Raw genomic sequence first — 13,100 nt, forward strand, 5'->3', positions numbered from 1 at the left:
CTTGTCCTATTGTTGGTTGCCTGGGAGAAGAGACCAACCCCCACCTGGCTATAACCTCCCTTCAGGTAGTTGAAGAGAGTGATGAGGTCGCCTCTAAGCCTTCTCTTCTCCAGACTAAACAACCCTAGCTCCCTCAGCCTCTCCTCACAGGACTTGTGCTCAAGTCCCTTCCCCAGCCTGGTTGCTCTTCTCTGGACCAGGCAGTACTGGATCATTATGAACCCAGTAAGAAAAGCCTCTGTGAAGTATCTTCCAAAACCCTATTTATTAGTGCTAATATTATAAGGAGAAAACTCTCTAGTTAATTTTATGTCTCTGTAAGTTGTGGGATCCCTGAGAGCTGTAACATTGAATTAGCCTCCAGTTCATGCACCAGCATGCTGGAGACACCCTGGTCATAGAGGACATTTCCACCTTTTCATCATTTTAGCTATGATAGGATTTTCTTACAAGGAAACAGCTCCATTCATAATTTCTACTGCCAGATAGAAAGAATGTTAATACGAGAACTTCTTGCTGCACTTTTAGATGCAGTCCTTTAGGGAAAGGACTCATAGGTGAAGTAATTGCTCATATCAAGTGGATGCTGTCTGTAGGCTTCTTTGGTACACTTACCTGGCCAGGTTTATTTTGCACCAAAGGAACATAGTCCAAAGGCCAAGCTGGAGAAAAACATGTAGTACATGAGTGATCTCCTTCTCAGCTTGTCCCCAGTGGAGAGGGACAGGTAGCCAGCTCAGTTAATCTTTATTCTTCCCTCAGTCATCAACAGGCTAAGAACCTCAGGAATTAAAAAATACACACTGAATAAGTAAGCTTGAGACCATAGAAGAAATGACGAGAACCTGAAGTACTTTGATCAGGTAATCATGAAGGTAGTATAGGCCTATTTCTATTAATATTAATGTGGCCCAATGTGAAGCTTTCCAGTCCAATTGCTCCACCAGGGATACATACTTGGCAACTTCCCTGCTTGCAGCAGCATGCTGCTGGATCACCTGCTGCTACATCATTTCCTCAGTGTTGCTTTTCCCTGTACAGTGTAAATTAGCAAAAAAAAAAAACAAAAAAAAAAGGGCACAAGGCAAATTCAGATATTATCATCTTCAGGGGCTTTACCATGACTGTTTACCTCCTTGGTTCCTGCTCTGACTTACAGAACTGACTTTTCATTGTATGGCATGTGCCACACCTGTGTCCTAACCATTCCTACTGCTAGCATGTGAATGTTATGTCTTGTTCCATTTTATTTATAGTCTTTCTCTATGATGCCCTAGTGGTTCTTGGCCTTAGACTCTAGACATATATACACTGATTGCCCTACATGTGCATATTGGCTCTTCATGTAGCCGTGGTTATGACAAGGGAGTTTTTCTTTGCTGTGTTGGCAGGTTAAGAGGTTCCTTGCTCAAAACACTGCAGAAAATAGGATTTTTGGCACTCCTCAACCCAGCATTTTGTCAGTACTAAATGCAGGTGGATATGATGGCAGATATTATCAGTCAGTGTCACTTTCATGAGGTTTACATTTCAGTTACATTATTTAATCCCAAAATTTCTAATTTCTTTCATTTTCAGTGGGTATGAGAAGGTGAAGCATCATGAGGTGATGCTCCATGAAGGTGAAGCGTGAAGGCTAAACATTGTTTAGAATGATCATTTATTTACGTTTTAAAGCCATAACACACTTTACAGACTAAATCCTAGATTTGTCCGTGTTCCTCTCTGTGATCCCTCCGATTTTCTTGGGTTGGGTGTGAGTGGGTAACTAAGATAAGAAGCTATCAGGGATTTTCAGATGGTTTTGAATATGCTCTAGTTCAAATTTTTTTATTTTAATAGATTTTAATTGCTCTAATTGCAGTTAGGAGTAGGAAAAGTGAAGTGACTTTTCCATGCTTAAGGACATTTTGGTACTTTTTTAATCTACTCAATACTTGTGTCTTTAGAAAAAAATGTTACTGGTTTGGACATTCAAACCTTATTCACAATAATTCCTCACCATAACCCCCTATTCAGATTTCACATCTGACTGTGCACCAGTAAACTGGCAGCTGACTGTACATTAATCTGTGTGAATTTCACATAAGCCTTATTTTTGGGTATTAGGCAAGCATCAAAATGTAGTCTCAGAAAGGAATCTCCTTCCAAAGCATTTGACAAACACTTTTTTTTTGGTTTACGTTTAACTTACAGGGAGGGAAATGCATTTTATGGACACATTTGAGTAGATTAATAAATAGTGTTTGTATATTTGTAACCAAAACAGTAATTTATTACATAGGAGACAGATGCAGGGGAATAACATGCCAATCTGCACATACAGTATGTTGTGTTCATGATGAACTGCTGTTTATTCAGGGCCAGTGTAGCTTGGCAGCATCAAAAGAAGTCTTAGCTAGAAGATGACAAAAAAAATCTCAAATACAAACAGCAGAAACTTAAAGGAGAAAATAAAATTTTTAAGTCTTTCTTCACTCATAATTATCAAAACTGAGGACTGAAGAGAGACATTTATACTTTGTGCATTATGTCCCCAGTTGAGAAAGGTGGATATGTATGGTTTATGTTTCAAAATCTAGAAAACTGGGCTAGTTCAAGCATAAATGAGAATGGAAAGACAAATGTTTACCTACTGTGTGTTTGGTGTGGGGTGTGTGTGAAAGTAAGCAACTTTTTTCGATAAACGTAGTTTAAAACTAGTTTAGCTCACCCAGTCCTTATTTTTTGGGGTGCAGGAAGAGGGATGTATTTTTGTTTTTTGAAGACTTGCACAGTAACAATCCATGGTAATAAAATTGTATACAATTATCATCAACACCCACACATATAAAGGCCTGCAAAATTGTTAGCTTGTACAATTTTCTTTTGGGTGCTGGATTTTGCATCTCGATACTATTATTTTAACATCTATTATTTTAGATGAAAAATTGGCATATGTTTGTCATATATTTATAACACATTTCAAAAATATTTTTCTAATAAAAAAGGGGTTTTATTCAAGAAATAGCAATAGCTATACAGTATCACAAAATCATAGAATGATTAGAGTTGGATGATTTGGAGATCATCTAGTCCAACACCACTGCCAAGGCAGGGTCAGCGAAAGCAGATTAAAAGGAAGGCATGCAGGTCAGTTTTATATGTCTCCAGAGTGGGAGACTCCATAACCTCCCTGGGCATCCTGTTCCAATGCTCTGCCATAGTCAGTATAAAACTATTCCTCATGTTCCGGTGAAACTCCTTATGTTTTAGTTTATGGCCATTACTCCATGTCCTCACTGGGCACCACTGAAAAGAGTCTGGCACCATTCTCTTGACATATGCCTTTGACATATTTATATGATTAATGGGATCAATAATAATAATAATAATAATAATAGTAGTAGTAATAAATAAGGTAGATGCTCCAGACCCCTAATCATCATTGTGGCCCTCCACTGGACCCTCTCCAGAAGCTCCTTGTCTTTCTTGTACTGAGGAGCCCAGAACTGAACACAGCACTCCAGATGTGGCCTCACTAGGGCCAAGTAGAGGGGGAAGATCACTTCCCTCAGCCTTTTGGTGACACTCTTCCTAATGCACCCCAGGATACCACTGGCCCTCCTGGCTGCAAGGGCTCACTGCTGACTCATGGTCAATTGTCATCCACCGAGACTCCTAGGTCCTTCTCTGCAGAGCTGCTCTGGGACTGGTCAGTCCCCAGCTGTACTGGTACTTGGGATTATTCCTCCCCAGGTGCAGGACTTGGCCTTGTTGAACCTCATTAGGGTTCTCTCCACTCAAATATTCAGCCTGTCAAGGTCCCACTGAACGACAGTACAGCCTTCAGGTGTATCAGCCACTTCCCCTAGCTTTGTATCATTAGCAGAATTTTTAGAGTACATTCTATCTCTTCGTTCAGGTTGTTAATAAACAGGTTGAATAAGTCTGGCTCCACTATTGATCCCTGGGAAATGCCACTCACTCCAGACCTCCAGCTGGTTTCTGCTCTGTTAATCACAATCCTCAGAACTCTGCCATTTAGCCAGTTTTTGATCCACCTCACTTTGTATTCATCTAACCCACATGTCCTGAGCTTACCTATGAGGATGTTGTGGGAGGAGTGTCAAAAGCCTTGCTGAAGTCAAGGTAGAAAACATGCCCTCATCGACCACTCCTGCCATGCCATCGCAGAAGGCTATCAGATTGGTCAAGCAGGATTTCCCCTTGCTGGGTCCATGTTGAGTACTCCCAATGACCTTTTTGTTTTCCACAATCTTGGTGATGACTTCTAGAATGATCTGTTCCATCACCTTTCCAGGGACTGGGGTTAGACTGACTGGCCCGTGGTTTCCTGGGTCCTCCTTCTTGCCCTTTTTGAAGATGGAAGTGACGTTGTTTTTTCTCCGGTCGTCAGGCACCTCTCCTGTTCTCCACAATTTTTCAAATATGATGAAAAGCAACAGAGAAAATAACATCTGCCAGCTCCCTCAGCACCCATGGGTGCATCCCATTAGGGCCTGTGTATTTATGGTGTTAAATCTGCCTCACCAATCTATAACCCAACCCTCTATGACCAAGGGGAAGTCTTCTTTTCTCCAGCCTTCCTCTCTGTCCTCCAAGGTCTGGTGTTCCTGAGGGCCAGTCTCAGTAGCAAATACTGAGGAAAAGAAGGCATTCAGTAATTCTGCCTTCTTTGTGTCTTCTGTTACCAGGATACTCATCTGATTCAGCAGCAGCTCCACAGTTTCGTTAACCTTCCTTTTGCTGTTGATGTACTAGTAGAAACTCTTCTTGTTGTCTTTGATGTCTTTTGCCAGACTCAGTTCCAAGGGGGTCTTGGCCTTCCTTGTTTCATCCCTGCATACTCTGATGATGTTTCTGTAGTTCACCCATGTGGTATGTTCTTTTTTCCACATCCTATACATTTCTTTCTTGCATTAGAGATTTACTAGGAGCTCCCTGTTCATCCATGAAGGTCTCCTGCCTCCTTTGCCTGATTTCTTGATCATGGGGATACACTAGTCTTGATCTTAGAGTACTTTTAAGCAACCTTGCAAAAGCCAATAGCAGGAAAATGTAAGAATTGTGTTTCACCAGCAGTTTCAAAAAGACAAAACCTGCATATAGTATTTTAGTGATATTCCAACGTAAGTGTCCATTACTGTGCTGTGAGACAAGTTCTTTATCTTCTTTGGGCACGTAGTTGTTTTGACAGATGGAATGGAATTCTTTTGCCTGTTACAGATGCAGATGCTTTTTATTACTTGCTATTTTTGTACATTACTTGCTGTTTTTACCATAGATTTGGATGAAAAGAACAAGGAAAAGATGCTGACATTTCTTTTAATTTCTTACTGTATTTCAGGACTGCACATTACACAGGAGTCTTGTTGGTGACCTGAAAGCATTCATAGATAAATATAGGTTCGATGTACTTGTCATTTTGGCCAACTGTTCGTCAGAGGAGAAGCAAACAAAACAACAAATAGCAGTATTCTCGGAAAACGTAGAGCTAGGCAATCAAGTAAGTACCTGAAAAAAATCAGATAATGTGGTTTTTTTAAAGTCTGTATCAAGGTGTTGATTAATTAAGTGAGGTCAAAAAGTTGGCCAGCAACTGAGCAGCTATTTAAAATGGCTGCATTATTTATATTATGCATAATTAAAGACTGTGATATTTATTATTGCTTCAAACCAAGTTAAAAATAGAAAAGTGTATGTATGTATTACAGGAAATACCAAAAGAAGCAAGATTTTTCAATTCAGCTAAAATGTTCTTTTTTGTTTCTTCCTCATTAGTTTTGGCTTGGGTTTGTATTGTGATCTACGCAAATGGGTCTTTGGTAATGAGGGATAAAGAAACACGTTGTCAAGAGTAATAACCAGAACTCATATATATGTATGTTATTCCTAAAGAATTCAAGCTCTGCAATTAAACCAAATTCTTACTAGGATGTTCATTTATCCAAAACCAGGTGCTGTCTGGTTTTTTTTTTTGTTTTTTTTTTTTTTTTAATATATTTATCCCTAGATGGAAGAAACCATCTCAGTGGCAACTTTTTTCACCTTTTTTGTAGTCTTAAAAAAAGTTTTAGTTTTCAGGATAGGTGGTTAAATGACTCTGTTGTTTCCAAGGTCAATATAAATGCATTTATTTTATGAATACAGTTATCCCATTCTAGAAATACATTCTAATGTACCTTTACCTATGTTACTCAAATTTATTAAGGCAAAACCCAAACATTTTTTTTGAGTTTCTGTTATAACAAGAAGTGAACTGGAAAGTCAGTGGTATAATTTCTGACTGATTCTATAGCCCATATTTTGTATGTAGAATCCATATGCTAATATTTGATCTATTTAGGAATTATAATAAGGACGCTGCAGCAAAATGACCAAGAAACAGGTTAGTAGGAAGAGATAGGTATGCATGTGTTATGTGGTAAAGTAGTCAATATGTGCCCCTATGTCCGTGATTGCAATAACTTATGAAATACCCTATTTTTCAACAGATCTGCTGCGAATTAGAAGAATGTCAGAATCCTTGCTTGGAGCTGGATCCTCTAGAATGTGAATGTGACCAAATTCTCATTTATCATCAAGAAAATTCTTTGGTGACCTGTGATCAAATTTTTCTTCTAGTTAAGGAAGTTATAAGTAGAAGGCAACCAGAAATGGTATCAAACAGTAGAACTTCTTCTACTGAAGCTGTTGCTGGAAGTGCCCCACTTTCACAAGGATCTTCTGGTATTATGGAGTTATACGGTTCTGATGTAGAACCACAGCCCAGTTCTGCCAATTTTATAGAAAATCCTCAAGATCTAAATGGATCTATGCAAGCCCATATTGATGTTAATGTAGACCTTGTGAGTCCAGACAGTGGATTGGCTACCATTAGAAGCAGTCGGTCTTCAAAGGAGAGTTCTGTTTTCCTTAGTGATGATAGCCCTGTTGCAGAAGGTGCTTCTTCCCATCACAATCTTCTGCTTGGCTTTGATTCCTATAGCCCTATTCCTGAAGGAGCAATAGCTGAAGAACAAAAGCCTCAGTCGGGAAACAACAGCGATAACTTTGATCTTTTCAATTTTGATCTAGCACCTGTGGTTACAGCTCCATCTGAGTCATCTTCTCATTCTGTTGATTGTTCCCCAGAAGACGACTATTTCCTTAATAGTGATTCATCAGAAGGGCATCGACTCACTGTGCAGAAAGAACTTGATGAGGCAAACATATTAGAAAATGATACAGCAAATTATTCAACTGATTTACTTATGACAAAAAATGAGAAAAACAATTTGGCTGAATTTGACGAGAATCCAGGAGAAATGTGTGAGGAAACTTCAAGTTTGATCAATTTAGTTGAAGGTGATTCTTCTTCACCAGAAATGTTGAAATCTGCTGACTCAAGAATTCCACCCACTCCTATGAACAGCCTTGTAGAAACTTCACCATTAGATAATGGACAGCCTTTAATTTTCCCACAAGATGTCATAAAAAAAATTAATGAAATAGATGGTACAAATTATTCTCAGTCTTGTGTTAAATATGGGAGCTGGTGGGATAGCTTTGACCTAGAATCCAGAAATGCTGATGCATGGAATTCAAGTGAGCAGCAGTCTGTATTTCAGAGTCCTGTCTTATGGGAAGATTCTAAAGAAAGTCCCTTGCTACGAGAACATATTGATAGAAGAGCCTCAGATTCTGTGTTCCTACAAAACCAGGCAGAGCAAATGGAATACATGAGAGCAGGTCTATGGAATAAAGAGTTTGAACACGATAACTGGAACCATGAGAATCAAGAGAAAAACAGTGAACATCCACGTTTGCAAACTGCTTCTTTAGATGAGACAAAGCAAGAACTGGAGAGATTTCCTGACCCGTGGAAGGTCAGTCAGCCAGCACCTGTGATGTCAGATGCATGGTGTAGTGATGAAGGAAAAGGTAGTCAGCTAGCTGGAGACTCTTACAAAATCTGGACCAAGTTTGATGAAGGAGATGCTCCTAGATCCTCAGAAAATGTATGGAACGTGCCCAAACTGCATAGAGAAAAAAAATCAGTGAATATTCATGAGGAATGGGCCATATCAAAAACTAGTTTATCAGATTCTTCAGAAATCACAGTGGACAATGAGACTGAAAATATAGAAGCCTGGGACAAAGGAAGATATTATTCAGTAGAGGACTATGGAAAATCTGAAAACACAGATTCTGTTTTCAATAATATGCAAAATAATTCCAAGCTGAAAACTGGGGAAAAAAATTTATTTGGTGACCCTAAACATAGACCAAAACAATTTGAAAATATAGATACCTGGAATATGTACGATAAAAACATCAGGAAGGAAGTAACAGAAGTAGTGGTGCCATGGGAGAATTCCTTGTTGTATAAAAACTTAGATCTTAGTTCTTCAAATATGGGGGAAGATTTAGTTGTTTCTCCACCAGACACCAATTATTCAACATCTGATTCATATATATCACCTACATATGTGGAAGATGAAAGAGAGAATGAGGACAGAGATTTTGATGAAGAAACAGTTACTGGTAAATTCATGAACCCACATTTGGCTGAGCCAAAAGTACTTGAGAAAGCAAGTAAGGAACCATCATCTCCTAGCAATGTGCCTTTTTCAAGCACCAGAAATACAGATATCTGGAATACTCCCCTAAATAATATCACCCAGTTACAAGAAAGAAATTCTGAAAATACTGCTAAACCTTTTCTTAATTCAGAACAAACAGCTAATCTGTGTTTTTCAACTGGGATATGTACCAGTGAAAATAATATTTCTATATCTGAAAACAGAAGACTAGGACCAGCATATAGTCAAACAGTAAATGACTTATCACCACCACAAAATGAGTTAAATACTGGACAGACGGCAGCTGACAATATAGAAACAGTGGACAGTGTTCCTGTAGAAGACACAGACACATCTGTGACAGCCTTGGACACTAGAATTAGTTTAGATCTGAAAATATGTGACTTAGGGAGTGAAATACTTAGTAAGAAGGCAGCACAGAACACTGCTGGTGTTGATAGAGAGCTGGATAGTCCGGATTCAGTGCAGCAGCTGAACTCATGGAGTTTACAGAGTGAGCAGGGTTATAAGGAAGGCTGGGACAATGCCACTGTCATCTCTCAGGAAGGAAAAGAATGGAAGAGGACACATGAGAAAAGTGAACAGCAGATTATTAGTGACACTTGTAATAAACCAGCGCAAGAGAACAGTGAACCTTCATGTAAAGCAGATTTGGAAGAAAATGAGTCAACTGAAGTTTCCACCTCCCCAGAAAAAATGAGGAGTAGTGTTAGTTTGGAATTGTTAGTCACAGAGAATGAGTCATTTTCCAATCAAAGCGACCCCATTAGTCAGGAAGAGAGGAAAGACTTGTTGCAGAATAACATAGAATCTTCAAGTGCTTCTGAAGAAGGCAGAAATAAGGAATCTTTTGATGATGCCACACCACAAAATTACAGTTATAGTGAAACATCACAGCTGCTTTCTGAGAGAGCTGAAAAAGAGGCTACAATGATGGAGGATGCAACAGGTCCCCAGATGGAAAGTATCTCTGAAGGTTCTGATAAGGGTAGTGATAATCCTGAAAATAGTTATTCTGCAGTGTCTGGAACCTCAGACATCTGGAATGACTCTGGAAAGAATGGCTGTGGCATAGGCACACCAGTTCCTTCAGTGAATGAACCGCAAGAAGCTCTGGGAGAAGAGAAAGAAGGCTTACAGGAAGTGGCTCCTAAGCATCTAGGCATTTGTAATTCTGAGTTAGTATCTTTCAAAAATAGCTCAGAACTGAAGGGGACTGATGAAAATTCTTTCATAGATAAGTTTAAGAAAAGTCCGTCTGGATATGTCAGTGTTCCTGACATTACACACATGTCTGTGATGGAAAATTCATTTTCACGTGAAGTAGGTTCTGGGAGAAATGAAAACTCTGAAAATTTAGAGTCTGATAATACTCTTTGTGAAGAGCCATGTGCAATGCCTAGTGACATTTTTCCTCAAACTGCCTGGAATTCACAGCCATATGAAGATTTGCAATCTCCTGGAACAAGTCCTGAGGCAAGTGAAGTCCTTGAAATGGCAAATACCACAGGTAGCCTTTCGAAGGATATACAGATCAAAAGTTATTTGGAAGAAGATAGCTTGTGGAGTAATTCAATAAATAATTATGCACACTCAAGTGGAACAAGTCCTGATCTGAGTGATACATCTGTGAATGTGTGGGGAGACCTTCCAGCTGTCAGTCATCACAAAAGAAGTAGAGATATATGGGAGATTAAAAATAATAAAAATCTTGAAGATTCTTGTAAAAGGAATGAATTTCAGAATGAATGCGAAGAAGGATTTGAAATGAGTGCTGAACATTGCCAAGTTCCTAAAATCTTAGATTTTTGGAATTCCCATGTAGATGTTGAGACTGTGTCTTCTTTATCAAGTCCTGACATAAATGAGGTTTCAGAGAATTCAGAGGCATGTCCAGAAGTGATTCATGAAGATTCAGTGTGTGAAAACAAACAGCATAAAGCATCTGAAATTGGAAAGGATTATGTTCAGTCAAATGCAACAAGTAGTGAAGCAAATGAAGACAGTTTAGGTGCAAAGACTCAGGTGAGAGAGGTGGCCCAGGTAGGCATCTTCAGTGAAAATTCTGAAACAATTAAAGCCAGGAAGATACTCCAGGAGGATGTGACCATTGACACTATTGAGCATAACAAGACTTTTGAATATTCAGACCACTGTGAAACGCTTCAGAAAAACACTCAGGGGAGTATTTTCAATATAAAAACAGGTAGTGGAGAAGACATATATTTGTATCAAATGAATGAGGATGCAACACCAACTTTTTCTGTTGGTGATAAAGAAAAGTATTCTTCAAAAGCTGTGGATATGTGGAGTATGTCGTTGGAAGCTGATTTAAGAACTGATCCAAAATCCATAGTAGGAACTTTTGGTTTTCCAGATAACAGTTCAGAATGGAGGAATTTACAACCTTGTGAAGAAAAGCAATTGCAAGATCAGTATTCTGTTTCAAGTCACTCTGAAACAAACCAGTTAACAAACAGTAAGGAGGACTCCTGTGGTTCGCCTTCCCAAGGTGAAGAACTAACACAAGCAGTTCTGACTAAAACAGATAATGGTGGAAATCAGCCTGCCTCCTTGTACTCTGATGAAAAAGAAAATGAAAGGCTAATATATCCTATCAATAGTCCTGATAGTCAGATAAATCAAGACACTGTACAGTTCAAACAATTTGATGCTTTCATACCAGATAAAGAAGAAAGGGGGGTGACAGAGCAGTTGTCTTCTACAGAAAAGGAAAATCAACTGGCTCCACAGGATTCTTTTTCCGATGGGGAACAAGCTATACCAAGTACATCAGTTCAAGCAATTACTATACTGGATCTACCAAAAGACAGTGAGGGAATTGTAAGTCTCATTCCTCAAGAACAACAGCAGGACACCTGTAACAGATTAGAGGTGCACAACTCCCTACCAGATGCTTTCACTGTAGAAGACTTCCCTTCTGAAATGACAGAAAAGTCAGATTCAGAGTGGAATATATTAGTTCCCCAAACTGCACTTATCCCAGATATTTTACAGGATAACACACAAGAAAGTAATCAACTGTTTTCAGTGGAACCTGACCTGTGGATTAATGCAGAGCAGGTTGTCACTTTGAAACCAGATGGTGAAAATCCTGATATTTTAAGTCACTGTGACCAAGACAGTGCTTCAGAGTCTTCAAACAGTCCTGATGTGTGCCAGGAGTATGGAGCTAAGCATGCCTCTATCGCATCTTCTCAGACTGTGGTGGATCCTGAGGACAAGAACAGTCAGTCAATTCACACTTGGTCAAATATGAGTAAAGAGGCAGATATTGGTTCAAAGCGTCAGTTAGTAATGCAGAAGATGGAGACGCACTCTGAAAGTGGTAGTCCCCAGGACTATGAACCAGGAAAGATCAACGAATTCTGTCAGCTCATCTCTTCTAATACTCGAGAACCTCTTGAACTTGCAACTTTGGAAGAATATGGTCTAGAAAATAAGCTGGTTATTGACCCAGTTGAGTTGACAGAAATTGCCAGTGAAGTTATGAAAGTGACATCCTTAGACCTGAAAGACATGTTCCATGAAAGTGTCACTCATGCAAGCCATCAAGGAAAACCAACTGACACAGATCAAATAGCAACCTCCCAAATGCATTTGTTTTCCAGGGATTTAACTCAACCTGATAGGGAAGAAAAAAGCTTAAAGGAAATTAGTACCTTGGCTGAAGTTGTAAAATATTCGCATATTGACCATACAGGAATAACTGGTAATGAGCTAGACATGTCAGAAGAATGTATGGATGAATCTGAGACAGGAGTAGAATATAACATCAGAAACCCATCAGACACTAATGTCCTGGCAGAAGCATATAGTGGAATGAACACCCTGGCAGTGGTAGGCAGTGAAGCAGATGAAACAGAATCAAAGGATAAACAGACACTCTTTCCCAAATCCTTTTTACCTGGCGGTAATGAACATCATGATTGCGATTCAAATAATCGGCTGTTTAATGACACAGCAAAAGCATGTGAAGCTGTAATTGAAAATAATGTTTCTGTTTTTAAGGAAATGCCCAATATTCAGTTGCCAGAGGTGTGTCATCCACCATCCTCTGCATCTTTTGATGCTGAATCCTCTGGCAGCAGAGGGCATGCAAAGGGTGAACCCTTATTTCAGCAGCCATTTTATGACAGTGTTTCTTTGGAAAAACCTTTACTGCTGCTAGCACCTCCGGAGGGTGCAGAAGGCATGCTAATGACCAAAGACAGCATCGTAAAAGATCAGGTGTCTGAAACATCCATAGAGTGCCTTCAGGAAAATCACACCTCAGTACCTTCGCTCTCCGGGTCTGTAGTAACTCCAGAAGATTCTGATCTTTTACTAGGAAAATCTGAAGCAGAAACCGATCCTGAGTCACCGCCAGATGGAGATAAAAGATCACCCGATGGTAAGAAAACCTGCTTTCCAGGGCAATGCATGGGACACAGAAAGAAGGAAGTGTTTGTAGTATTACTGCTTAATGAGGAGGCTTTGAGTGAAGTTTGG

The 13,100-nt window shown here is 39.4% G+C and overlaps 1 protein-coding gene across 5 annotated transcripts in view; it reads left to right on the plus strand.

Moving 5' to 3' along the window:
* Positions 1 to 13,100, plus strand: part of PRUNE2 (prune homolog 2 with BCH domain) — a 136,823-nt gene that overhangs the window by 76,931 nt on the left and 46,792 nt on the right. For all 5 annotated transcript variants that reach the window (XM_027909946.1, XM_027909961.1, XM_027909968.1 and 2 more), the window contains exons 7-8: positions 5,351 to 5,509; positions 6,498 to 13,002. In XM_027909946.1, coding sequence (XP_027765747.1) covers positions 5,351 to 5,509; positions 6,498 to 13,002 — 6,664 coding nt within the window. The remainder of the gene's footprint in view (positions 1 to 5,350; positions 5,510 to 6,497; positions 13,003 to 13,100) is intronic.

This window comes from Empidonax traillii, unplaced genomic scaffold (assembly GCF_003031625.1).
Source record: "Empidonax traillii isolate 1590-97213 ecotype Southwest subspecies unplaced genomic scaffold, ASM303162v1 scaffold28:size2823434, whole genome shotgun sequence".
NCBI lineage: Eukaryota > Metazoa > Chordata > Aves > Passeriformes > Tyrannidae > Empidonax > Empidonax traillii.